We start from the raw sequence: 25,527 nt of genomic DNA, 5'->3' as shown, positions 1-25,527 counted from the left end.
CATACTCCTTGTATTTTCTAGGGTAGAGCAGTTGCCACTGGTCATCTGGGAGGAAATCTGAGGTATGGCACCAAATGACAGCCCGGACAAGGACTTGGTGAGTCCACATACCTGCCCCAGACTATCTCAAGCTGTGCCCCACCTTAAACCCACCATAACACTGGTACCACGATGCAAGACCATTTAAGATGACACTAGAGGTCCAAGAGGACCAGGATCATTTTTAATCCTTCTTGTTGCACTAAAGGAAAAGCCTGTTTTTAAGCTATTCAGCCTAATAGGGTAATTTAATAAAGAGCAAGCTAAATATCTGCTAGAATCTCAACATTGTTTTCCCTTGTACTAAGGTACTTATTATCTACGGAAATTTTTCTTCTTAAATCTATTATTTATGTCTGAAAATCAAATTTAAAAAAATTAAGGAGTAGGGATGTGGCCTGGTTATTACATCACTTGCCTGGTAATGAACAAAGTCCCGAGTTCAATCCCCAGCGTGACATAAAGCAGGTGGTGGTGGCACACACCGAATTCCAGCATACAGGAGCAGGGGCAGGAGGATGGGTCTGAGTTCAAGATCATACGTGGCTACACAGCAAGTTCTAGGCCAGCTTGGTCTACATAGGACCCTCTCCTAAGACACAAAAAACAAACCTAAGCAAGCGGAGTGTGGAGGTACATGCCTTAATTTTAGCATGCAGGAGGCAGAGGCAAAAGACATTCTGAGTCTGAGGCCAGCCTGGTGTGCATAGTGAGAACTTGCCTTTAAAACAAACAAACAACAAAGAAAAAAAATGTTTAACAGTAAAACCATGATAGCAAAGGATACAGGCAACAGGGTAGAAGTGAGATACATACACCAGATGTTTAACCAACTGAGAATGTAGTCTGCAAAACTTACTTTATGTCTCCTAAATCACTTTGTGAATGTTTTCTGCTAACTGTAGTAACCTTTTAAAGAATTTATTTCTCTTGGGCTGGAGCTGTGGCTCAGTGGCAGAAGGCTAGCCCAGCATGGCACAAGGGTCTGCGTTAAACCCTCAGCACTAAGAAAACAAAAGCATCAAACTCACTCAATCCCCGCCCAGCCTCTTCAATGCCACCCGTAGTTGCCAGTCCTTTCCCGTTTTCATGAATATCTTATCAAGACCAACCAACAAAAGGATCTTGTAGCCTTTGAATGACATTTGAAAAGCTTCCTCATGACTCACTACCAACCAATTCCTTCTTAAAGCCACATCCCACAAGGATCTTAGTTGTGAAGTGCTGCATGCACCCAGTTTATCAAAGGAGGTTAAAATCTTTTGGCAAAGTGCAACATTCGAGTGAGAAGGTTCAGCAAGTAGAGGCACTTTGCCAAGCCCGATGACCTGACCACCAGGACTCACACGGTGGAAGGACAGAACTGACTCCAGAAAACTGTTCTCTGACCTCCACAAATGTGCCACATATGTGCATCCACACATATGCACACAAATAAAAATTTTTTAAAAAGCATAATGTTGGCAAAGAGATGAAGTGGTACATAACCGCACCAAGTTAATTTCCCATCTCAATTCCTGTATAAAGCCAGTTCAAACCAATGAATAGGCCAACTACTTACATGTGAGGCTAGGTAGCTGTGACCTACCATTCTTTGGAAGCTTTCCAGTCTGTATGCTCCCTGTGGGCAGGACTAGATTCTCACTGTGCCTGCCAGCTAAGTAGTTACTTAGTATCCATGGCATTAAAGAAATTGCACTGTGCAGCTAAGTAGTTAATTAGTATCCGTGGCATTAAAGAAATTGCACTGTGCAGTTAAGTAGTTAATTAGTATCTCCGGCACTGTCTCATCAAACAGTATACTGTATATATAGTACATAAGTCTGAAAACTGACCACAGCAGACCAGCACTTAGGAGTGTCCACACTGTCAATGTTAGCACAAGTCTATGAAGCTTTCAAAACTACAACCATGAACATTTTCACTTCACTTTCACAAAATTTTAATACAAAAAGACTGTAAATGGAGACTTCTGCCTTTAGGGTACTTCCAAAGTGGAAGCAGATGAAAATACAAACAGTAGCCTCTTGTTCTTCATCACTTTACGTTTCTCAAACACTGAATCATCAAGTGTTCTTGCTAAAGTTTGCGTGTGAACTGTTCCAAAAGGTCTCCGTGTTAAAGGCCTGGCTACCATCTGATGGGCTTTTGAGAAATGACTGAATTATGAGGGCTCTAACCCTGTGGTGGATTAACCCACTGACAGGTTCATAATTGGATGGCATTACTGCCTTAGGCCTACTTGGAGGAAGTAGGCCAGTGGGGGTCAGTGTCCCTCTGCCTCTGAGGTCAGCCACTTTACTCTACCCCATGCTCTCTGCCATGATGTTCTTTCACTACAAACGGACCCAGAAGCAATGGGGAGTGACGATGACTAAAACCTGAGACTGATTCAGAATAAACCCCTCTTCCCTGGAGTTGTTATCTAGGGTATTTTGTTATAATGATGGGAAAACTGATTAACTTTAGTTCTTCTGAAACATAGTATGTGTTTTACTCTGCTCACCAAAGCCAATCTTCCCTTAAGTAAGGCTACAACTCTGAAAATTCTATTTTCAGAGGCTATTTATCTAATTTACCTTACTATGTAATTTCACTTGTATTTTATATGTATTAATTTAGAGACAGAGTTTTGTTATCTTCCCTGACTGAATCCACCCTCTTGCCTCAGCTTCCCACATGTTGGGGAATGGGCACGTGACACTGGGCTCAGCTTCTATGTTGAAAGGAAAAAATTCTTCAGGTTTTCTTTTGTATTTGTTTTTGCTTTTTGAGACAGGGTTTCTCTGTGTAGCCTCAGCTGTCCTGGAACCCACTCTGTAGATCAGGCTGGCCTTGAACTCACAGAGATCATCTGCCTCTGCCTCCTGAGTGCTGGGATTAAAGGTATGTGCCACCACTGCCCAGCTTATATTTGTTATAAGATGGTTGCATCTAACCATGTAGTTCTAAGAAAATGAACAAGGATAACCACAGGACCTAGAAGTACACACTAAGATGAAAAAAAAAAACATATAAAAAGAAAATGCAAGGGAAGTTATTGCTAGTTCACTCAGGATAAGAGTCCCTCTCTTACTTAAACAGGGCACAGGGTAAGTACTCCTAGGGCAGACAGAGTTCACTTTATAAAGCATTAAACCACACAGTGTGGTGGCATACACATGCATCTAGGAGGCTAAGGCAGGTGGTCACAATTTCAAGACCAGCCTGGGCTACATAGTAAGACTTTGTCTCTTAACAAATGCTCTTAACCACTGGACCATCTCTCTAGCCCAGCTCCTTATTTATTTTTATTTTTTATGTGTATAGGTATTTTGCCTGCATGTATGTCTGAGCACCTCATGAATACAGTGCCTGAGGTCATAAAAGAGCATCAGATTTTCTGGAACTTGAATTATGGACAGTTGTGAGTCACCATATAGATGCTGGAAACTGAACCGGGATCCTTTTTCAAAAAATATTTATTTATTTACTTATTTATTTGTGTGGGTGTGTATGTGTGTGCCACATGCCAATAGGAGCCTGTGGAGGTCAAAAGAAAGCACTGGATCCTCTGGTACTGAAGTTACAGATGGTTGTGACCATCATGTGGGTGCTGGGAACCGAACCTGGGTCCTCTTGCAAGAGCAGTAAGCTTTCCTGCCTTCCTCCTTCCCTTCTTTCCTTTTTAAAGATTTATTTTGTACATGAGTGTTTTGCTTGCGTGTAATACTGTGCCTGATGCCTGAGGAGGTCAGAGGAGGGCACTGGGTCCCTGAAATGTGTTATGGATGGTTGTGAGCTGTCATGTGGGTGCTGGCAATCAAACCCAGGTCCTCTGCAAGAACAAATGCTCTTAAACATTCTCTCTCAAAAACAAAACAAATGGAATGACTCAGCAGTTAAGAGCACTTGGTATTCTTGCAGAGAAGCTGGGTTTAGTTCCTAGCACTCACATCAGGAAGCTTACAACCACCTGTAGCTCTATCTAGTTCCAGGGAATCTGACACTCTGTTTTGGCCTCTGAAGGCACCTGCATGAACATGTGCACACACATATAAAACAAATATTTTTTTTTTTTTAAAATCTTACACAATTAAGCCATAAATTCATATTATATATGTATATTTAGTAAAAATATATTTAAAACAGATTAACTATAACCTAGCTGTAACTTTTCATTTAATATTAATTAGTTCATTGGCCATGAGAACAAAAGACACAGAAGAGTTCAAGGGATATCAAAGCTCTCGTGAACTCTGAGTCTCACCAGGGAAACCGCTGCAAGCTTACACACCTTCTGAGCAGTGACCTTTGTCTTTCTTTTCATCTGGCTCAAAGAGAGTCATTGATAGAGCTGCAGCTGAGACCCAGAGTCCTAACACACTCTATTCACACTGGTTTGGATAAGAAATGACCCTGGAGGCACTGTGCTGCAATTTCAAAGACAAATCTGTTTGCTGTTCGCAACAGTGAGTGATGTGGCGTGAACTATCCACTTAACAAGTACTCAGATTTAAGGTGGAGTCTGAGACAGGGACTTAAGGTGAGACCTTTAGGCTCAATGTATTACTAAGTTTAGGAGAGATGAAAAGAATTTGATAGAAAACTGGTAGACAATCCCAGTGTAGGGAATGCTGGTTAATCTTCATCTCTGGTCTCTCAACTGTTTCAGAAGCAGCAAACAGCTGGGCTCTTGCTGCAGAGTCACAGGCTGCTTCACTCAGTATCATTTGCTTTAGTCTGACATGAGGAATAATTGAGGGCGGGGGGGGGGGGAAGATATGCTCTGAATCTGCCTTATATAAGATATGACCTAACAGGAATGAACTTTATTTTGTTTTGTGTGCTTATAAATAAATATTAAGAAGACTAGGTCAGAAGAAACACAGTTCTGGGAGCCTACAGTCCACTTCTGCCCTGTCCTGGTATCTGCTGGAGCACCACCCCCAGAAGCCCACAGTAAGGCCGGGCAAAGAACCAGCAACCTATATAGGGGACTCAAGCAATTTTCTCATCTCTTTTTCCATGTGAATGGAATGCTTTGTAGTCTGCATCCCTAAAAATATCTCTGGTAGCTGGATACAATTTCCATCATTTTGTACCATTCACTACAAATTTGGCTGCTTTGGTTATGTTCCCATTTAAAAATAATAATTTAAAAAACCCTGTGACATGTCATTTCCTAAAGTTGGAAAATTCAGCCTAAAAGTTGGCAAGGCTTTGGGGATGGTGGTGATGTAACAGACGTCTGCTTTGGTAAGGGCTGCTGACAGTGGGGGCGGGGGATGTATAGGACAGAATGTGTATGGGAAAGTTCTGCACTAAAAAGGCTTAAGTAAATAAATAAATAGAGGCTGCGAAGGAACACTTAACCCAAAAGTGACAGAGTCAGCTTTGAGCCTCGATCTGGTTACCAAGGTTCTTGCTCTCCCTGAACAAAGGCACAGTCTACTGTCCACAGTTAAGGGAGATAGCTAGAATACTGTTGGGCAGTGGACATCTGCCTTCCTTGAAACCCTGGGTTCTAACAGGAGAATTAAGAGGCAAGCTTCTTTACTTACTAGCCAAAGAGACAGAGTATGATATTTAGCATTTTCATGAAATTTGTCTAACAGGTCTAAAATCTACTCAATGTTATGAACTTTAAAAACGTTTGTGTGTATGTGTATGGGCATATCTGTGCCACAGCATGTATGTGGAGGTCATAGGACAACTTGTTGGGGTTGGTTCTCTCGGTCTTCCATGTGGGTCCAAGGATGGACCTAAGGTCATTAGGTCTGGCAGCACGTGCCTTTACCAGCCAAGCCTTCTCACCGGCCCATGAGTCATCTTTCATAAATGGACTCCAAGCCAGCCCCCCAACCTTGGGCTATACTACTGCAGTACAGCAAGGGATGGGCCCCTCCTTCTCCAAGCACAACTGATTTAAAAAGAAAGTAAGTAAGCAAGTTAATCAATATGCAGAAGCTGAACAACAATGTCGGGCTTTATATTACAGGGCAAGGTTCAAAGAACTGATGAGAAACAGCTAGCTAGGCAGAAGGGCAGGTGTGAGCATCCACACCCTTCCTAGGAGTCTCACTGACTCAGCAATCAGCACCTCTCTAGACACAGTTGCAGCACTGCCAGGCGGAAGCTGACGTGGCCTTAGCACTGCAGAAACCACAGCTGGAGTCATCGCCTGCACCATGTGGACAAGTGAGCCCGGTAGCCAACACTGGCTCCTCCACCGGATCAGTCAGGAACTTCTGGTGTCGGTGATGCTAAGAGGCCGTAGAAGGGCTGGGGAGATGCTCAGTTGGTCAAGTGCTTGCTGTACAAGCGTGAGGACCTGAGTGTGCACCCCCAGGATGCTGTGAGATGTTTGTACACTGTGTGAAGATGTGCTGCTGTGATTGGTGTGATGAAGCGCTGAATGGCCAATAGCTAGGCAGGAAGAGGTTAGGCAGGACTTCCAGGGACAGGAGAAGAAAGGCCAAATCACCAGCCAAATGCAGAGGAAGCAGGATGGGCAGGATGGAGAAAGGTAACACCACGTGGCAGAAAATAGATTAATATAAATTGGTTAATTTAAGTTATAAGAGCTAGTTGAGACAAGCCTAAGGTAAGGCCAAGCTTTTATAATTAATAATAAGTTTCCGGGTTGTTATCTGCAGGCTGGCTGTCCAAAGATAGTCGGACAAAAAAGCTTGCTACACCAGAGCCCACCCAAACCAGGTGTGCCTGTAATCCCGGGGCTGGGGGGGGGGGCTGCGACATACAGCTCCTTGGGGTTTGCTGGCCCACAAGTCTCATTTAATTTGTGAACTCTAAGTTTAGTGTCTTAGTCACTTTTCTATAGCTGTGATAAAATACCATGTCCAAGGCAACTTACAAAGAATTTGGGGCTTACAGTCTCAGAGGGTTAGAGCCCATGATGGTAAAACAAAGGCGTTGGGACAGGAGCAACCAAGAGCTTATCTCTTGACCCGACAGTTGGAAGCAGAAAGAGCAAGACACACTGGGACTGGCAAGAGTCTGTTGAAACCTCAAACCCACCCCAAGTGACACACCTCTTCCAAAGAGGCCAGACACACCTCGTAATCCTTCCCCAACAGTCCGCCAACTGGGGACCAAGTGTTCAAATATACGATCGGATCTCATTCGATCCACATTTAGTAAGAGACCTTGTTTCCAAAAGTAAGGTGGAAAATGACTGAAGATGACACCTGAGGTCAACATATAGCCACACATGTGTATGCACACCCACAGTATGGATGCATGCGCGCACACACACACACACACACCAAAAACCCAGAGAGAGGTGGGTATTTGCTAGAACAAGGACAGCAGATGCTTGGTGGAAAATGTTTGAACCATCACACACAGGATCCAGTCCCAACTCTGCTACTGACCCACAACTGTTGTAAGCATCTTAATGGAAAAAAACAAAACAAAACAACAACTGAAAGTTGATGTGCCAACTAGTTTATAGTACTTATAGCCCAAAACAAAGTAAGCCTCGTGGGGCTCTGTGATCAGTCTTCCAACCTTGGCATGTCCAGCAATAGCTACAGAGTAAAGACCCTTCACACAAACACCACAGAATAAACAAGACAACGGGTCCAAAGACGCGTCCACCTTGCAGCTCTACCTTCACTCTCCAGTTGTTTAACTATCTGAACATTAAACAGATTTATAATTTCCATCACTTGGTGCTTCAGATAATTGCTAGATGCTCTAATTTTACATAAAACAAAATTCTGTAACTGAAAAAAAAATCTTTTTGTGGTGGCCTCACAAGCTCTAGGCAAGTACCACAGGACCAGGTACCATTAACTACATCTGCCAAGTGTCTTACTATGTAACACATTTCCAAGATGAACACTAAGAATTAATGGCCACAGAGGCCACAATCTGGTCTTAGGGTTTCCATTACTGCGATGAAACACCGTGACCGAAAAGCAAGTTGGGGAGGTTTATTCGGCTTACACTTACACAGCACTGCTCATCATCAAAGGAAGTCAGGACAGGAACTCAAACAGGGCAGGAATCTGGAGGCAGGAACTGATGCAGAGGCCTTGGAGGAGCGCTGCTTACTGCCTTTTTGTAGAACCCACGACCACCAGCCCAGGGATAGAACCACCCACAATGTGCTGGGCCCTCACACATCAATCACTAAGAAAATGCCTTACGGCCAGATCTTATTGGGGCATTTTCTCAGTTGAGGTTCCTTCCTTTCAGATAACTATACTTTTGTACAAGGTGACATAAGACTAACCAGCACACTAACAATCACAAAGTTCTCAGATCGGTTCCATATTTACATCACTTCACTTTCAGTCTGTCTTTTGCTTATGAGCATTTCCCTGGGTTTTCATGTATGAGTATCTTTGGATTATATCCTAGACTTTTAAAACACTGTGCTGTGGAGTGTAGGTCTTATTTCAGTCCTGTGGAGCATACTGGTATTTCTGATGAGCAGACACTGGACTGGCTGCATTCAGGCTGCAGTCCCATCCAGTCTTCTGTGGAATATTGTCTCAGTGCCAACTCCACTTCAGAGTCCTGATGTTCCCTAGGAAAACCCTACAGCCAGAAACCTGGGGCTTTAGCAGCCCTGCTGGCCTACAAATTGAACTTTGCCTGGGACGGAGCTCCAAGGGGGTAGAGGGGGAAAAGGCAACTTCTATGGCAATGATAAAGAGGCAAAGAGGAAAAATGGTGGACTTTTCCCACTCTCCTCTGGAGCCCAAACTAGAGGGCTTCTCTGTAGCTCTCCCTATCCCTACCTGAAGCCCCCTCCAGGTTCTGAATATTCTGATGGCAAGACAGGGAAGGGGGGGGCAGAATGGCATTCATCTCCACTGCCCATTACCTTTTGCTTGCCAGAGTCCTACACAGCTGCATCATGCACATATCCAGATGTTCTAGCTAATGAATGGGAGGGCCAGGATGAATGGAGTGTGCACTCCCAGAAACTAAGCTCCACTATCACACATTTTAACCATGAACCAAAATAAACCCATTCTTCCTAAAAAAAACAAGCCCACATGTTTATGGTGGTTCTCACTGGGAGAGGGTAAAGGACTGATTTTTACTCTTCTTTCCAATGTAAAAATTCTTTCCCAACTTTTTACAGTAATGCATATATGGAGATATATATATATATATATATATATATACATATACATATATATACCTTTGATATCACACAGCACCTGTAATGGCCTGCTTCATGTTTTACTGATAGCTGCCAACCTTCCAGAGGAGGCAAGAATACTGTCCCTTGTCTAAGAGTTCTTGTTTTGTTTTTCTACAACAGTTCAATTAATAAATACTTTTAGTTGAGTGTGGTGATGCATGTATTTAATCCCAGCACTTGGGAGGCAGAGGCAGGCGGATCCTTGAGCTCGAGGCCAGCCTGGGCTACAGAATGAGTTCCAGGACAGCCAAGACTGCATAGAGAAACCCTGTCTCAAAAAGCCAAAAGTAAATAAACCAAGTAAAACTTTTAACACTCGAACTAATTTAGATATTATGGTCTGCTCTCCATATTAACTACTACTGAAGAAACTGTGACTTTAATAAAATAGACAAAATATTTAGTAAAGCCTTGTAAGTTAATTTCCAACATCAATTCCTCCTTCCCAAACAAATTTCCACTAGCTAAGGAAAATGCACTTAGGACTTTCACTCTACACACTACTGGTTTATTTGGCATCAAACATGGGTATAAAACTGTCCCCAATCAAAGTTAACTTGATAAAAAAAAAAAAAAAAAAAAAACTAGTCAGCTCAGGTTTCTAGGTCTCTCACATGGGCCTTGGTTCCAAGGTACTGGTAAGGCCACAAGCAAAGTGTTCCTATTGTCATATGTTTCTGTAAAATTTACTAAAAAGTTATTCTGATTGTAACCACTTAAGGTTGTTGGATCTTTCTGCTGTAACTCTGCCTGTGCCATTCTCCCCCACGAGAAGGTAGCTTGGGGGAGCAGCTGGCACTTCTGGGCGCCAGATAAGGACCTACTAAGGTGGACAAACATTCAAATGAAATGAGCTCTAGAATGCTGCTCACACCCTGTGGCCCTAGGCAGCCAGCACGAATGGGTCCACTAGGATCTGGCCTGGAAGGTACATGGACAATGGAAAAGAAACCAGAAGACGGAAATACAAGGAGCCGGAAGCTCCTTCGTGAGGACATTTTCAATAGATCTATTAAACTCTAGGCAGAGTTCAGTTCTCAGAAGACAAAGTACAAATCCTTACCTATCAGAAAAACAGGTCAATAATATAGAACTACAATTGTAAATATGCCTTAGATGAGTATTTTTCTTCCTTATTAATGTAATTGCGCAAAACAGAATAAAGATCTTTCTGCTCCCCCTGCTCCCTGGCCCCATGAAACACAAAACTGTTTGTGCACTATTATAAAATATGCCTATATGTGAGATCATAAATTATGTACCCTACCAGTAAAAAATTATCAGCTATTCTAGAGGGATGAATGAATTTTATTTTCTCACTGTCATGAAAAGGAAATTAAAAATACAGAGCTAAGAGGGATTACATGTCAGGTAATAAATGTGTCCTTCCTTCTTTCCAAATAGGGTCTCATGTAGCTCAGGCTGTCTTTGATGACTCTGAACTTCTGGTTTTCCTGTCTCTACCACCCTATGCTGAGATCACAGGGTGTACCACTACGGCTCTGAGCATCAAAGCCGGGGCTCTGTGTGTGTTAGGAAAGTGCTCACTCGTTATCAGCTACATTCCTAGCGCCTTACTTTTCCTCATACTAAACAAATGTTTATTTAATGAATTAACTTTTATCTGTAACCTTATTTCTTTAAAGGAGATTTATATTTATTATTTTAAATTGTGTGTGTGTATATGTGTGTGTGTGTGTACATGCACTCACATGAGCACACACACACATTTGAGTGCAGGTACCCACAGAGACCAAAAGTGTCTGATCCTTCTGGAGATTGAATTATAGGCTGATGTGAGCTGCCTACCCTTTTCTAATTGCATATGCTTCAGGCTCCACAAAATTTAGCATCAGAGGTTGCCCCCACACAAAACTTTATTATTGAATTGTATTGCTGATTTGTTATTATTTTGTATTTCATAACATTTACTGATCACTTATTCTGATAATATAGAAACTCTGAATATTTAAGGATATAGGAACTTCTAAGGGAGAAAAATCCCTACAATGCAGTGGAAATATTAGATGGTAGTTAAGTATGGTAGATAAAGTGAGGATGGCAGAGGGGAATTTGGCAGGTGGAGGAGCAGTTGGGATGGAGGGAAAGTCTAACCAAAAAGACTTAGCAGTCCTCATACCCATGACAGTAGCTACTATGTCCCAAATGACCGCCACTGCCAGGAGGCCCAGATCCAGGCCTTTTTTACACTGTGTCATGCACTGCTCATAACCACCTGTAATGGTGGTAGTACAGCTCAAGGAACTCCAGCTCATGGAGGAGAATGACGTGGCAGTTCCTCACCTCTGCAGAGGGCCTCAACTCCACCCTGACTCTACGGTGTACACACAAAGGAGTTGAATCAAGAAAGGGAACCAATCGAGTGAGCACACAAGACCAAAGCGAGGAAAAAGAAAATCACTAGAGCAGTGGCCACCCAGGCTCAATGGGGTAGGGGTCCCACAAGAAGCAAGAGATCAGGTGGAGCATAGTGGCACTGGCCTTTAATCCCAGCACGCCTGAGAAAGAGGGAGGCAGATCTCTATGAGTTCGAGGCCAGCCTGATCTACATATCGAGTTCCAGGACAGCCAGGGCTACATGGCCAGACCCTGACTCACTCAGGTAGGGTGGATACATTACCTGTGTGTGATCAGGGTTAGGGGAAAGGCAGAGTACAGCTAGTTCAAGACCCCACAGGAGAGCTGAGGAAGCTGCCTGGGGCTGGGCTGTTAGGGCTCCAGCAGGTCAACTAGATGGAAGTCCATACTGAAGCAGGTTTTGAAGCTGGGGTGGGATATGACTAAATTTATTTTGGGATGTGATCAGGATGGGCTGGGGAGAAGAGATGAGCCAAAGCAGGCTTCCTCATGGGATCCTGTTGTCACGGTGCCTTTGTTTTTTTTAATTACATTAACTTGTGTGTGTGTGTGCACATGTTTGACATTGCTCACATAAAGAAGTCAGAGCACAGCTTTTGGGAATCATTTATCCCCTTCTACCATGTGTGTCCCTGGATCCAACGCAGGTCACCAGGCTTGGTGGCAAGCACCTTTTCCCATTCAGCCGTCTAACCGTCCTCAGGTTTTTTTTGTATTAAAGGAGTAATAAACTAAAATACCTTATTATTTAGGCTTAGTGGGAAATAATCTTATAAGACTAAAACAAAGTCACTCAAATCATTCTGCCCTCCTGATTCTGTCCATGTCCTCAAGCATTTTTTTACACTTGAATTTTTGTGCACACACCATTTCATCTTTAAGCTTAAAGGCATATTTGAAGCATCTTTCTCGGAATCAAAATGGTTCAAATTATGCTTTGAGGAGGGACAGGAATGAGCTTGCCAAAGAATGTTTACTGGCCAAGAGTACTTATTTAACTACCTGACTGATATAATGTTTGCTGATCTGATTACTTTTTAAAAGTGGGATTTCCAAAATCAAAATATCACATACTGACTAGTAGTTGCTTTCTAAAAATAGTAGACCACAATCCTCTCCAACATAAACACTCCCAAGAAAATTATAACACTGGAATTTATCATTCTAAGTTCTATGAGATCCTCAACTTTCCAGCTTTCCCCGATAAAGTCAACAGATACATTAGAGCCCACTGACTCTACATATACTGACCTAAGAAAGCAGACTAAACTCATCCAACTTTTCAATGTGCTCTGGCTGCATACTTAGCACTGCATGGCATGTACAAAGCTCATGAGGGAAACCGGAAACCAGACGGGAAAATGGGGGAAAGGAAAATATGATTGTAACTGAAATGGTAGGCAGAATTTAGAGAAATCCATTAACGTCTGAACACAGGTGTTCATGTGACTAGAAGCAGGAATGTCTGGAAAGAGGAAACTGACAAACAGACATACATGACTTCCCATGGGGATTACCCATGGATTAATCTCTGCTTAGGCAATCCAGTTCAGATCCTTCCCTCCAAGCAGGTAACTGTGGCATCACTAATGCTCTACCAACTCATCTGACAAATACCCAGGGTTAGCCTGTGCTACTGTTTACTCAGGCTGCTCTTTCACTTGATAGTAACAATTACTGAAGCTCATAAAGTACTAACATAATTCAAGGCATCTTAACAGCTGTCAAAAGTTGATTCTTAGTCCTCACAACAACCCTACGAGGTAAGTACGTTTTAAACCACTTCACGGATAAGGAGTCTAAGGCAGGGGTATACCTCATAGTGACTTCCTCTTTGGTGAAGGAATATGTAGGAAGGAGCCCAACTCACCATTAGCACCCATAAAATGTAGCAAAGCAAGGTTATTAGAGGAGCAGGGGCGATGACTAGTTTTGCATGTATGCCAGAATGTCATCCTAAACCCACCAGTTAACTTCTTCCTGTCCTTTAAAACGGAGCTGTGCAAAGGCACTCATGATGCACACCTGTTCCATCAGCACTCAGAAGGCTGAGGTAAGAGGGTGGTGAGCTGGAGGCCAGCCTGGGCTATGGAAAAACTGTGGGGGATGTGGGTGGGAATGTGGGAAGGCTGTGCAGCTTGGGCATGTCTCCTTTGAAGACTTCAGAACTGACAAAATAACAGCCATAAAAGTGCTTCACAAACGACTTTTTGTGTCCGGAAATTCACAAAAATTTTATTTGGCCTACAAGTAAAGGTTACTTCACACCTCCCTATTTCAAACGACCTCTTTCATCTTTCTAACACTGAGAGAATCTGTAGTGCCGATTATAATACTGTCACCACAAGACCCACTCAAATTCAGTGTTACCAACTAATTACCAAACATTTTCACAGTGGCCCAATCAAAAACACCTCATGGAAACAAAACAAAGCTAGAGAGAAAAGTCACCCTTGAAAGATTCTGCTCAGAATTCTAAGTCTTTCCATTCTTTCTAAACACTATATATCGACATTATTTCCTCCAAGAATGCCTTGCTTTCGTTTCGATTTTTCACCACCATTCCTGGGACATGAAAGATTCTGAGAAATCACTGCCACATGTAAATGGCAAAGGTGTTTATAATCTAGAGTGAGTGAAATGCAAAGGGCCAGTACTATTTCTAGATCCTAGTAGAGTAAGAACATTGACACCTGATTCTCAGTTTTGAAGGAAAGACTGGGAAGAAAAACCAGGGAGTGGCCACTGCCCTTCTGGCTCTTGGTGCTGCTTCCCAAGGCTCCTGCTTTGTTGCTCACTGGCCTGGGGGAGGGGGTGTCTTCAGGAGGGCACTCTAGTGGCCCCTAACTCCCCGGGAGACACCCAGTGTCCAGGAGAGACGCCCAAACTCTCGATCGTCCCCCTTTCTCGACAGCGGGCCTGCACGTGTGATGTTCCTGCCCTCGGTACTCTGCTGACAGCCAGGCTCCATTCGGAACTCGGCAGCAATCAGCCCTCCCCAGACTGCCCATCTACACCAGCAACACTCCTGTCCTCAGCGGACGTCCAGTCTCGACCCAAGACTCTCCTCCCCTCGCCCTCCACGGAGAGGCCGTTCACAGACGTGTGTTGTCACACGCGGACTCGATGAGGAGCTGGCGCGCCTCACGAAGGCCTCAGAGCCCGGGCGTGGACTTTCTCTGGTGGACCGCCAGCCTCAGGCCTGGGCCGGCTCAGGTTCCACTGAGGTCCGGCCAACGAAGGAAGCCCAAGCTCGCCCCACCGCCCCTGCGCGACTCGCCCCCCTGCCCACGCCCACGGCCGCCGCGTCCTCACCGTGCCACACCGGCCTGCGCCGCCGCCAGCCAGGCCTCCTCCACGTCCTGCGCCCGCGCCGCCCGATCCCGACAGCGAGCTGCCTCCCCGCCCCCGCCGCGCGGCCGCCGCAGCCCCGCCCCCCCGCGGACGCACCGCCGATTGGCCTGCGGGCGGGTCCTCCCGACCGGCGCCTGCGAGCGCTGCACTTCGTTCTGATTGGTGATCACACGGGGGAGGGCGGGGCGAGAGAGAGCACCGTAATGTCAAAAGCAAAGCCGTGCAGCTCCTCCGCGGGAGGAACCATGCTTCCGTACAGTGGGCGGGCCTTCGGTCCTGGGAGGGGTTTGAGGACCCGAGAACTCTGTGCTGGGTGGGGCTTAGGAAGCGGCGAGTTCTTATTCTTACTCTTCGCTTTGGCATGCCGGGAAGATTCGGTTTTGGACCCGACTTCGGAACAACTTGAGGACTCAGCCCTGGATTGGAGTCTGGAACGCGGGTGGGCCCTACGTAAGCCGTGGGCGGGACTTTGGCACATGGGCGGGTCTCATCCTACAGCCTGGCTTTGGCAAGCAAGGTGGTCCGATTCTGGGTGCAGCCTGCTCCCAGCTCCTGGAACTGTCCTGGCGCTCATAGCCTTGGTCATGCCCCTGACTGCCAGCCTCATTCTTGTCTTCCATCCATCGTGCCCCACCTGGGAAGAGTGGGATTGTGGTCTGTGGGCACCAGGTATTAGTAAAGGGTCGCTTGTCAAGGAAGACCCCTGGAAGCCTTTATTGCTCCCTTCTGGTTTTGAGGCTCTTTCTGGGAATCAAAATGGTGAGACCTGATTCTGGGCCCTCTACTCCTGTGACTTTCAGCATCCTCGTTTTCTTCTTCCATTGGTTAATTGTCTCTGCAGAGAGCCAGCCACGTCCAGGCTAAATAAATCCAGGAACGATTTGGCCCACAGCCCCAAGCGATTCCTGCTTTTGGCGAGAAGTCCCTAAGATGGGAGGGCCTCAGCTTCCCCAAGGCAAACTAGGCTCAGCAATGTGGAGAGGGCTCCCAACTTTCTCCACCACCCTAGCCTTTTCCTCTAACCAGCCAGGGCCACTGAGTGTGCTACCAATCATAAGAAAAGAGGCTGGATAGGGCAGGAATGAGGTTAGACCTGAGCAAACTAATGACCTAGAGACGAGGAGTCTAACTACCCTGGGGTCAACATGCTGTTCAGAAAGCAAGAGGAAGAGGGGCCCAGATGATACTGGGATGGTCAATCCAGTGGTCTGGCTACCCAAATGGGCATGAGGCCAAGTCAAGAAGGTTCATTCAGATTAGGATCAAGTTTAGGGTTAAAAAATCCAAAACTGGCCGGGCGGTGGTGGCGCACACCTTTAATCCCAGCACTTGGGAGGCAGAGGCAGGCGGATCTCTGTGAGTTCGAGGCCAGCCTGGGCTACCAAGTGAGTTCTAGGAAAGGCACAAAGCTACACAGAGAAACCCTGTCTCGAAAAACCAAAAAAAAAAAAAGTTTAGGGTTGTGTGGTCTTGTGTCTCCTTCCACCTTGTGAGTCTCGGGATCAAACTCAGGTTTGATCAGTTTGGGTGGTCAATAAGCCACTGAGCCATCTCAGCAGTCCAAATTCTGGTTTTTAAAGTTGCTTTTCTGGGCTGGAGAGATGGTTCAGCAGTTAAGAACACTGGCTGTTCTTCTAAAACACCCAAATTCTATTTCTGGCACCTACATAGCTGCTCACAACTATCTGTCACTCCAGTCCTGGAGAATCTGACATCCTCTTCTAGCCACCCTGGGCACCAAGCATGCACATGGTACAGACATGTGCACGCAGGCAAAACAGTTGTACACATAAAACAAACATGTAAAAAACTTAAAAATCTGAGCAGAGTGGCTTACACCTTTAATCTCAGCACTCTGGAGGTAGAGGCAGGTGGATTTCTATGAGTTGCAGACCAGCCTGCTCTACAGAGGGAGTTCCAGGCTAGCCAGGCTACAAAGGGAGACTTGTCTCAAACACTCCCAGGCAATAAATACAGTTTAAAAAAATTGAAAAGCTGTTTTCCTCACATACCTCTTTCTATGGAGAATTAGAAATATATTTGGATCACTTTTACTTCCCACTATGGTTAACAGTTGTTTCTTCATTTCTAATTAGTAAATTTACCTATGAAGTTTTAGTGTCCATTTTAACCAACTAATCTGTAGATAATTTGACAGCCTGTACATAGTTCTGTCCCAGCTGTACCATTTCTTCTGGAGTATCTGCGTTATCTCTGATGAAAACATATGCAGTACTCATGCTATTAATCCAAGTAACTTCCTGTTCTGATTCACAGTTGTCATTGGGGCCCTGAATCTTCCCAGTGGACTTCACACCTTACTCAAATAAAACGAGGACTGCTCATTTAATATCTAAACAATAGTGCTTTATTGAAAAAGGGTTAGTTTAAATGGCTACAAAGTTGAAGTGTACAACGTGTTTTCAAAATACATTTCTACAGGCACAAGTAACTTCTTAGTGAGAGAACATTTATTAGCAAAAGTGTATGTTTAGACTTGGGTAGAAAAACTGAAGGGGGATTTAGAATTGTGGCTGTAAGACCTTCCAGCACACACTGCCATCCTTTATGTCAGCTTGCCCTAAGTGGCACCCTTAGCTCACCAGGGCTCACACTGAATACCTGGAAATGCTTTTGTATTTAAAAACCATCTTTTTCTCCATTCAAATTAATGTTAAAGTAACCCAAACAAAGGATTGCATGGGTGCCCTCTGAAGCCATCAACCCTTTTCTGGTAGGAACTTCAGACAATGAACCCGTAACCACTCACAGCGATGCAACAGTGAAGAGGCAAAACGAGCAAACCTATTATCTTCTGTAATTTGTAACTAACGAGTTTAAAGTCTCGTTTTATTAGTACTATTTTTGGCCTGAATTAAATATAAACCCCTGCCTTATCATCAAACGCTTTCTTCTGCAGCAAGATGAAAGCGCAGAACTAGCACCTGCTTCGCTCCCTCCATACCACCGTCTCCTTCACTTGCCCCTTTCTGTGGCCACTGCCTGACATTAGACGACAGGGCAAGAGAGGGCAGGCCAGAGTGCCAGAGATAAACCAGGCACGGCTCTGCTCACCTGCTTGCAGCACAGAATGCCTTTCATTCATGCCATGAAGACATTTATACGACACAAACTCAGGAAAATGGCAATGGCTGAAAACAGATGAGCCAGTCTGTACATAAAAAAACTGCTATTTTCTTCTCAATACAAAAATCACTGAAAAAGGGAAGTGTTAGAGAAAAACCTGGCAGGCATTTGGGCTTCAAGCGGCATTTTGTGCAAGAGCACCACCCAATCACAAGCCTGGGTTCAGATGCATGCCAGCCAAGGACTATTATTCCCACTGCCATGGCAGATCTTTTGCACCTAGTTATACAAAGTACATTAAAGTGCAGTATAAAATATAAACATTTTGGTTTTTTTAAAAAAGTATTGCCTTTTTAGGTGAGTAAAAAGTTTATTGACTCTTACTGTGTAAAGAGTCTTGTTATAATATGAAGCTGGAGCTCATAGCTGCTTTGGTTTTCTCCACAGCATAGCATAATCAGCGTCCACAGTATAAAAAGTCCTTGTAGTGAGTTCTCTACAGAGGTTTGAAAATGATCTGGCACTAGAATCCAGAGCTCTTAAAATCTGACCCTGAAGTCCTGCTTTTTTAAAGACATTTAAGCATAAACATGTATCTCATTAGGTACTCTCCTCTATTCTGCCTGGTTAACAGCTAAACGTGCAGATGAATTAACCGTATTAACTACAGCAGCAAAAGTGGCTTTAGGTGTTCTGCACAAATATAAAGTTAACAGTGTGACTTTGTTCTAATAAGCAAATATTCTGCCACCAAGTATGCACAACCATTTCTGTCTGTCACAGGTACATCATGTCCACCACACAGGAACATTCTGAACAAATAAAAATGTCTCGATATAAATCAAGAATACTTGTCAGTGATTAGTCAGGCCAGCTCAATCAAAGAAATTCACTATTATTAAGAGTATACGTGTTGACTGATTCTTAGAAATAAATTCTAACATTAGTGGTTAAGGAAGAAGAAAACAGGGTTTACCTCACAAAATATAAAATGTAACAGCAATGAGATATAAATGTTAAAAGTACTTCATACCAGAGGGTAAAAAAAAGAGAAAAGAACCAAAGATCAAAACCATGAAAAGTTAAAAAAACAAAAAACAAAAAAACTGAAATCCTCAGACACAGGAACTTAAATTCTGATCGGCACACTTCCAAGGGTGTTAAGAAACTTGACGCTGCAGCACTTATCAGGAATACTTTTTATCGAAGAGTGTTTTCTGGAAAGTAAAAACAAAACAATTTAAATGGAAGTGATGCATTTATTGATTTGATCATTAACAATACTCCCTCTGCATATGGAAGGGAATAAACTGAGCAAAATGTTTTGTATCTATGACCAGTTAACTAAATCAAGATTTATGAAGCTCTCCTATACCATCAGGCTCCGTGAAACTCAAGTGTAGAGAATTACACCAGAGCACAAATCTAAGTGATATGCCAATTTCCAATGGTCACATAATGGTTGCCTCAAAGGCCTGGAGGTCAGTAGTTTGCAGCTAGGCGACCCTCATTTAACTGGCATTGGTTCTTCTTCCTAGCACCTATACTTTTCATCTGCAAAAGCTTTTAATAAATTAAGGAAGTTTCTTTGAAGATGTTTACAATATTAATGAGTTTCCAACACTGTCTAATGAAAGTTTAACATAAATTATATTTGTAACACTAGAAAATAGGAGTATTTTCATTAGACAGTAGGTGGCAGCAGAGAATGGTTTCTGCTTTTCAATAAAGGCTAGTGATACAGCTAGTGGAAGATTCAAAAATGCAACACGAGTAAAGTTGAAGACGAGGAGACCATCATATTCAAGGCTGAGCTGATCATGAGATCCCCTACCTCCCCAACTTACTAATATGAAAACACCATTTCACACATGGTGCCCGAGTGAACCGCTGTCACTGTCACCACCCTGCATCTGCATCTGCATCTGCGCTTGCATCCTTGCGATCATCTCCTGCATGCGGCGAAGCTATGAATGGAACATATCAGATAGAGTGTTGGTTGGTGTTGTCATATTTAGCTTTTACTGTTTTTCTCAAATACAATAATATGTTCAAATAAAAACTTACAAACCTAAAATCTAAAAGATCAACAATTCATCAAAAATTCATGTAAATGACAAAATATGCAATTCAAGTAAGACAAATTACCAATAAACAGAAGCAATAGTTAAACTCCCTATGTAACTGAGGATGACCGTTAACTCCTGATCTCCCTGTTTCTACTTCCCAAGTGCCAAATATAGGCAAGATCCATCATGCCTAGTTTATGCCTCACTGAGACTGTACCCAGGGGGTCCTAAATACTAGATAAGCACTCTACCAACTGAGCTACATCCCCAGACTCCTTACCAATTATTGTCACTCAAGTTTGTATATGTGCAGAAAGGCTCCAGATAAGTATTCTAAAATACTCACAATCTTTCAGGTAGCTTTGTGGTTATGACAAGTATCCACACTGAACTGATTTGGCTAAGAAGTGATTTTACAAAAGGTTGTCCCTTTATGACCACATGATCACTAAATAATCTGCACTCTACAACTCTACCATGTCTGAATGCACCATTTTCATTAGTACAGTTCTATTCCTGATCAATTTCTAGCTGGTTATTTGGGAATTAACTAGTCTCTAAAATGTTTCTGTAACCAGGAGAGCAAGGCTCTTCTCATTAGTGCCACTTTAAATGAGTTCTCTGAGTCACATGCTTTACTTATTCCTTCAAACATTAGGATTACTTTACCTAGGAAAGAGAAGAGCAAGCACTACTTTGCTAGGGTTTTTTTTAGATAATTCTAAATTTAGAGGTTTAGAAGACTGAATTCTTGTAGCAACTTGTCTTATCCACAACGGTGTATCTATTTTAATCTTTGCAATCATATTAGAAGCATGTTCTAGCTTCTCCTCCATGTAAGTCCTATGTATTTCTACACTTTTTTTGGGTGTCTATATATGTATACGTGCACATGAGTGCTGTTTAGAACTCAAATTACAGGCAGTTGTATGCTTCCTAAGAACCAGATTCCGGTCCTGTGGAAGGCCAGTGTGCATTCTTAACTGCTGAGCCACCTTTTTTTGGAAATCAATGCAAATGGCAGCTTCACTGTGTTTCCCAACTGGTTATTATCTATATATAGGGAAAAAGATTTTTGAACATTTTATAAAAATCAGTCACATTACCTTTTATTGTTAGCAAAATTAGTACTGGAGACTCAATGAGGCAATATATTTTAAAATATGTATATTATGTATGTTCACATATATTTAAAAGATTTGTGTATAATGCTCCAAAAAATAAGAAAGAAAACTATAATAAACTAATTATGAATATTTCTGGATAGGGCTGGAGAGATAGCTCAGCAGTTAAGAGCACTGGCTGCTCTTCCAGAGGACCTGGATTCAATTCCCAGCACCCACTTGATACAACCGCCTGTAACTCCAGTTCCAGGAGATCTGATACCTTCACAACAATGCACATAAAATAAATTTAAATGAATTATTTAATAAAAAATAATTTTGGAGAGAAAAGAGCTTCAGACACCAGAATATGACTATTCTACTTACCTCAGCCTCCTTTTCAAGCAAGATCTGGTCTTTATTCATGTCCTCATTCTCCACTTTCCTAAGGGAACAACAGAAAAATTACAATTGGAATACTGTAATGTACTTCTGAATAGAAAGAAAACTTTAGAATTCTGAAGACCACTACTTTATAATTATATGCTTACAGCTTTTTAAATTAAAGCCATGATAAAGAAGAGAACACAAGGAAGAAAAATGACAAAACATGAAACTGGTACTTCAGAAGATAACCTGGCTTTTGTTCTACAGTCATAAATAGCCAGTCTAACCCAGGGAAGGGTCTTGGTTTTGGGTAAGTTCCCCTTTATGACTATATGGTGAATAAAACTGTCCCTGGAAGGAGCCAGAGGAGCTGAATGAGCAGAGCCTGTAGAAGAGGACTGAGGAAAGCACCTCTAAGCACACTGACACCACCATCGAGCACACTGACACCATCACCGAGGTGTGCTAGTGGGGATTCTTTTTTTTTTCTTTTTTAAACATTTATTTATTTACTATGTATACAGAAGAGGGTGCCAGATCTCACTACAGATGGTTTTGAGCCACCACGTGGGTGCTGGGAATTGAACCCAGGACCTCTGGTAGAGCAGTTGGTGCTCTTAACCTCTGAGCCATCTCTCTAGGCCGCTAGTAAGGGTTCTTGTACTCCGGCTTCTAAAACCTTTCCTTATGTCTGGTTTCCAAATTAACATCGTAATACTTCAAAAAGCTTTTTTATTCTTAATTCTGTGTATACGTGTGTCTATATACGTATACATTCACATGAGTGCTGGTTGGAGTTCAAGTTATAGGCAGTTGTACGCTTCCTAGGAACCAAATTCCAGTCCTTTGGAAGGCAAATGTGCATTGTTAACTGCTGAGTCATCTCTCTATCCCCTGCCAAAAGGCACTGAGTAACTATATCACTTATTCATCCAGCTCTATTTTAAGTGGAGACATGGTTTAATTCGATGCAGATTGGGTCACAAAATATACATCTTATATAGACATATATTAGGATGGTTAAAAAAAAAAGGTGAGTGAATGTGGCCACATGGAGTCTGTAGAAAACAGCGCTGCTACTCCAGGGACACCCATGGCAAGCTTACCCTCTATAGCTTTCAATGGCAAGCCAGCCTGTCCTTATTAGCAGACACAGTAATGCTAAAGAAGTACCAATACCAGCCTCTGGCTTCTCCATTTCCGCTGTTTAAATAGTGGTTTTATTATTGTTATTCCACACCTCTGCATTTTGCCTGCCATGTATGCCTATGCACCACAAGCATGCCTGGTGCCCAAACATCCAGAAGGCATGGAATCCCCTGGATCCTGAGTTACAGCCTGCTGTGAGCTATAATGTGGGTGCTGGGAACTGAACCCAGATCCCTTGCAAGAGGAGCAAGTATACTTAACCACTGAGCCATCTCTCCAGCCTCCAAAACTGCTCTTGATGTACACATTATGAATGTCTCTTCCACACCCCCACTTGACTGAATTAGCAATATACTTTTAACAATTTTTCGATAGGAAGCATATGCTGTGTGTGATCAAGAAGTCTGAGGTAGGCACACAAAAGACAAGGGAAAGTGACTCAGGGAACATGATATGCGGAAGACTGTGACGACCTGCCGCCTCTCTTCAGCCTCTCAGAGCGGAAGTTTTCATAGTGAAGGTCCTGGGTCACTTCCTGTAGGTCCTGCATGTGGGTGCTGAAAAAGAGAAGGAATACAGCAGGGATTTATGCCTATGGCAGTTTCATGGGGAACAACAACTATCAAGAACACAGAAAAAATTGCCAGTATTGAGAGCCCAAATAACTGTTTAATCAACTGTACAAGGTTGCTGGAATCTCAGGACAAGCTATGTAACTGGAAATGCCTAGGTGAAACAAACTCCTTTGCAACCACAATAAGCTACAACAAAGTTTTGGGTAGAACATTTTCTCCTGAACACTGCCACAGGTACTATTAGACACAGTACAAAGCCATTACCACTGGAAGGATGTGGATACAAAAAAGACTTTAGGAGACTTTTAGGTAAATGATACCTGAAATAAAACACATTTTTCTAAAAGATCTTATGAAAAATAAACCATTCAAATAGGTGTCTGTGTAGCTTTTTGTAAATACTATAGATTTAAAAGTATGTACAGAACTTTATAATACCTTCCTATTTACTGAGAATCTAGGGAAATAATAAGAATGTGGATAAAGTGGTAGTTGGATCTTTTTCTTTTTTTTTTTTTCTTATTTTTTCCCCTGGAGTTGAGGTCTGAAGCCAGGGCCTAAGTGCTCTACCACTGAGCAAAATCCTCAACCCCATGGATCTTCTTCGTTCTCAGAAATACACAACTGGCATGTAACAGAGAACCACACCTCTTCCACAACACTAACACTCCCTGAATGACAGGGGCTAGGACAGCTACAGGCTCAGCACTGCAGACAAGTGTGTCCTAACTACTCTAAAACTATTACACTACATTTGTAGTAACTTAGATGGCAACATCTTACTGGTTCTCATTCAGTAACAGTGTTAGTAAGTGGCAATTTTAACTCATCAAAGTTTTAGTTTATTCAGATTATGTCTCTTTGAACTTTTTTCATTAAAGAGGTATATTTTATGGAGAACTACAAGAGGAAAGCTTAAAGGCTCTATAAAGAAGTCACAGAGAAGGAAATTGTTTGGTACATACATTATATGGGGGTTAAATACACTATACCCCAAAATATATATAATTGTATGCTAATAAAAATAAAATCAGGTATCTGTTCTGTCTCACCATGTGATAACCACTGATTCACTTTAACATAGCAAGGAAACCCTCACCAGATGCCAATATTCTAGCTTCCAGAAAGAGACAAATATGCTTCCATATTTATAAATTACAACAACAGGAAACAGGCCAAGACAGTCTTATGTTAATTTGACACCTGTAGCATTTTCAGAATTTCCTAGGCTCATGTTTAAGAGTGATGCTGGTTTACAGCCTGTAGCATTAACAGGCACTGGGACTCCCACTTTGTTTGCTGGGCAATAGCCATGACACCACAGGTCCTGATTTGCATGAGTAACAAGCCTGCTATTGGTGAGACAATGCTAACATGCAGGTGTTCATATGCTAGCCTAACTTCGACATTATCAGCTCAGAATGGTTTCTTTTTAATAAAAAATATTTTATTTATGTGTGTACATGTGTGTTCAGGTGCTTACACTGGCCAGAAGAGGGTGTCAGGTCACCTGGAGCTGTTGTTGAGAGCCTGATGTGGGCACAACAGCAGCAAGCACTTTTAACTGCTGAGCCATCTTTCCAACCCAGTTTTTTTTTTTTCCTCTTAAAATCTAGGGTTCCACAAACTATATCCTCTTTTGTTTTTCATAGTACTGTCCAAAGTCATTACCCTTAATTATAAAACTATTCAGAATCAACGGCAAGGGGAGTACATACTTAAAAGAGAAGAGGGGTGTATTGTCTTTAATCCCTTCTTCTAAGTTTAAACTTGTTCATGGGGAGGCACTTGTGTCATGGCCTACGTGAGGGTCAGGTGACAACTTACAGGAGTCAGTTATCACCTGCTACCATACGGATCCTGCAGATGAAATTCAAGTTGTCAAGTGTGGTAGTATGCATGTTTATTGGCTGAGCCATCTCACTGGTCTCTATTTTCATTATCGTGTGCGTGTGTGTGTTTGCAAAGGTTAAACGTCAACACTGGGTGTCTTCTTCAATCAATCTCCATACTTTTTTCTGTTTAAAAAAAAAAGGAAAATGGGGGAGGATTCTAACTAGGGAGGGGAAAGGGAGAGAAATACAGAGGAAAGAATGAGGATAAAAAGAAAAAAGAAGTTTGTGTGCACACATACACAAGTGCCCACAAAGGCCAGAAGAGGGAGCTGAACTCCCTGGAGATAGAGTTATAGGCAAACCCAGGTCCCCTGCAAGGACAGC

The 25,527-nt window shown here is 42.9% G+C and overlaps 2 protein-coding genes across 6 annotated transcripts in view; both read right to left on the bottom strand.

The window, feature by feature from the left end:
* Window positions 1–14,983, bottom strand: part of Farp2 (FERM, ARH/RhoGEF and pleckstrin domain protein 2) — a 97,861-nt gene extending 82,878 nt beyond the window's left edge. Inside the window, exon 1 of the mRNA XM_028890616.2 lies at window positions 14,900–14,983. The gene's annotated coding sequence lies outside the window, so the exon portion shown is untranslated. The remainder of the gene's footprint in view (window positions 1–14,899) is intronic.
* A 2,300-nt stretch (window positions 14,984–17,283) lies between these two features.
* Window positions 17,284–25,527, bottom strand: part of Septin2 (septin 2) — a 40,893-nt gene continuing 32,649 nt past the window's right edge. For all 5 annotated transcript variants that reach the window (XM_028890620.2, XM_028890619.1, XM_028890622.2 and 2 more), the window contains exons 10-13: window positions 23,207–23,290; window positions 21,585–21,642; window positions 19,873–19,992; window positions 17,284–19,242 (exon numbers count right to left, since the gene is read on the bottom strand). In XM_028890620.2, the coding sequence (XP_028746453.1) occupies window positions 19,891–19,992; window positions 21,585–21,642; window positions 23,207–23,290 (244 nt within the window). In that variant the 3' untranslated portion in view covers window positions 17,284–19,242; window positions 19,873–19,890. The remainder of the gene's footprint in view (window positions 19,243–19,872; window positions 19,993–21,584; window positions 21,643–23,206; window positions 23,291–25,527) is intronic.

This window comes from Peromyscus leucopus, chromosome 13, assembly GCF_004664715.2.
Source record: "Peromyscus leucopus breed LL Stock chromosome 13, UCI_PerLeu_2.1, whole genome shotgun sequence".
Classification (NCBI taxonomy): Eukaryota; Metazoa; Chordata; class Mammalia; order Rodentia; family Cricetidae; genus Peromyscus; species Peromyscus leucopus.
This window is presented reverse-complemented; position numbering and strand designations above follow the sequence as displayed.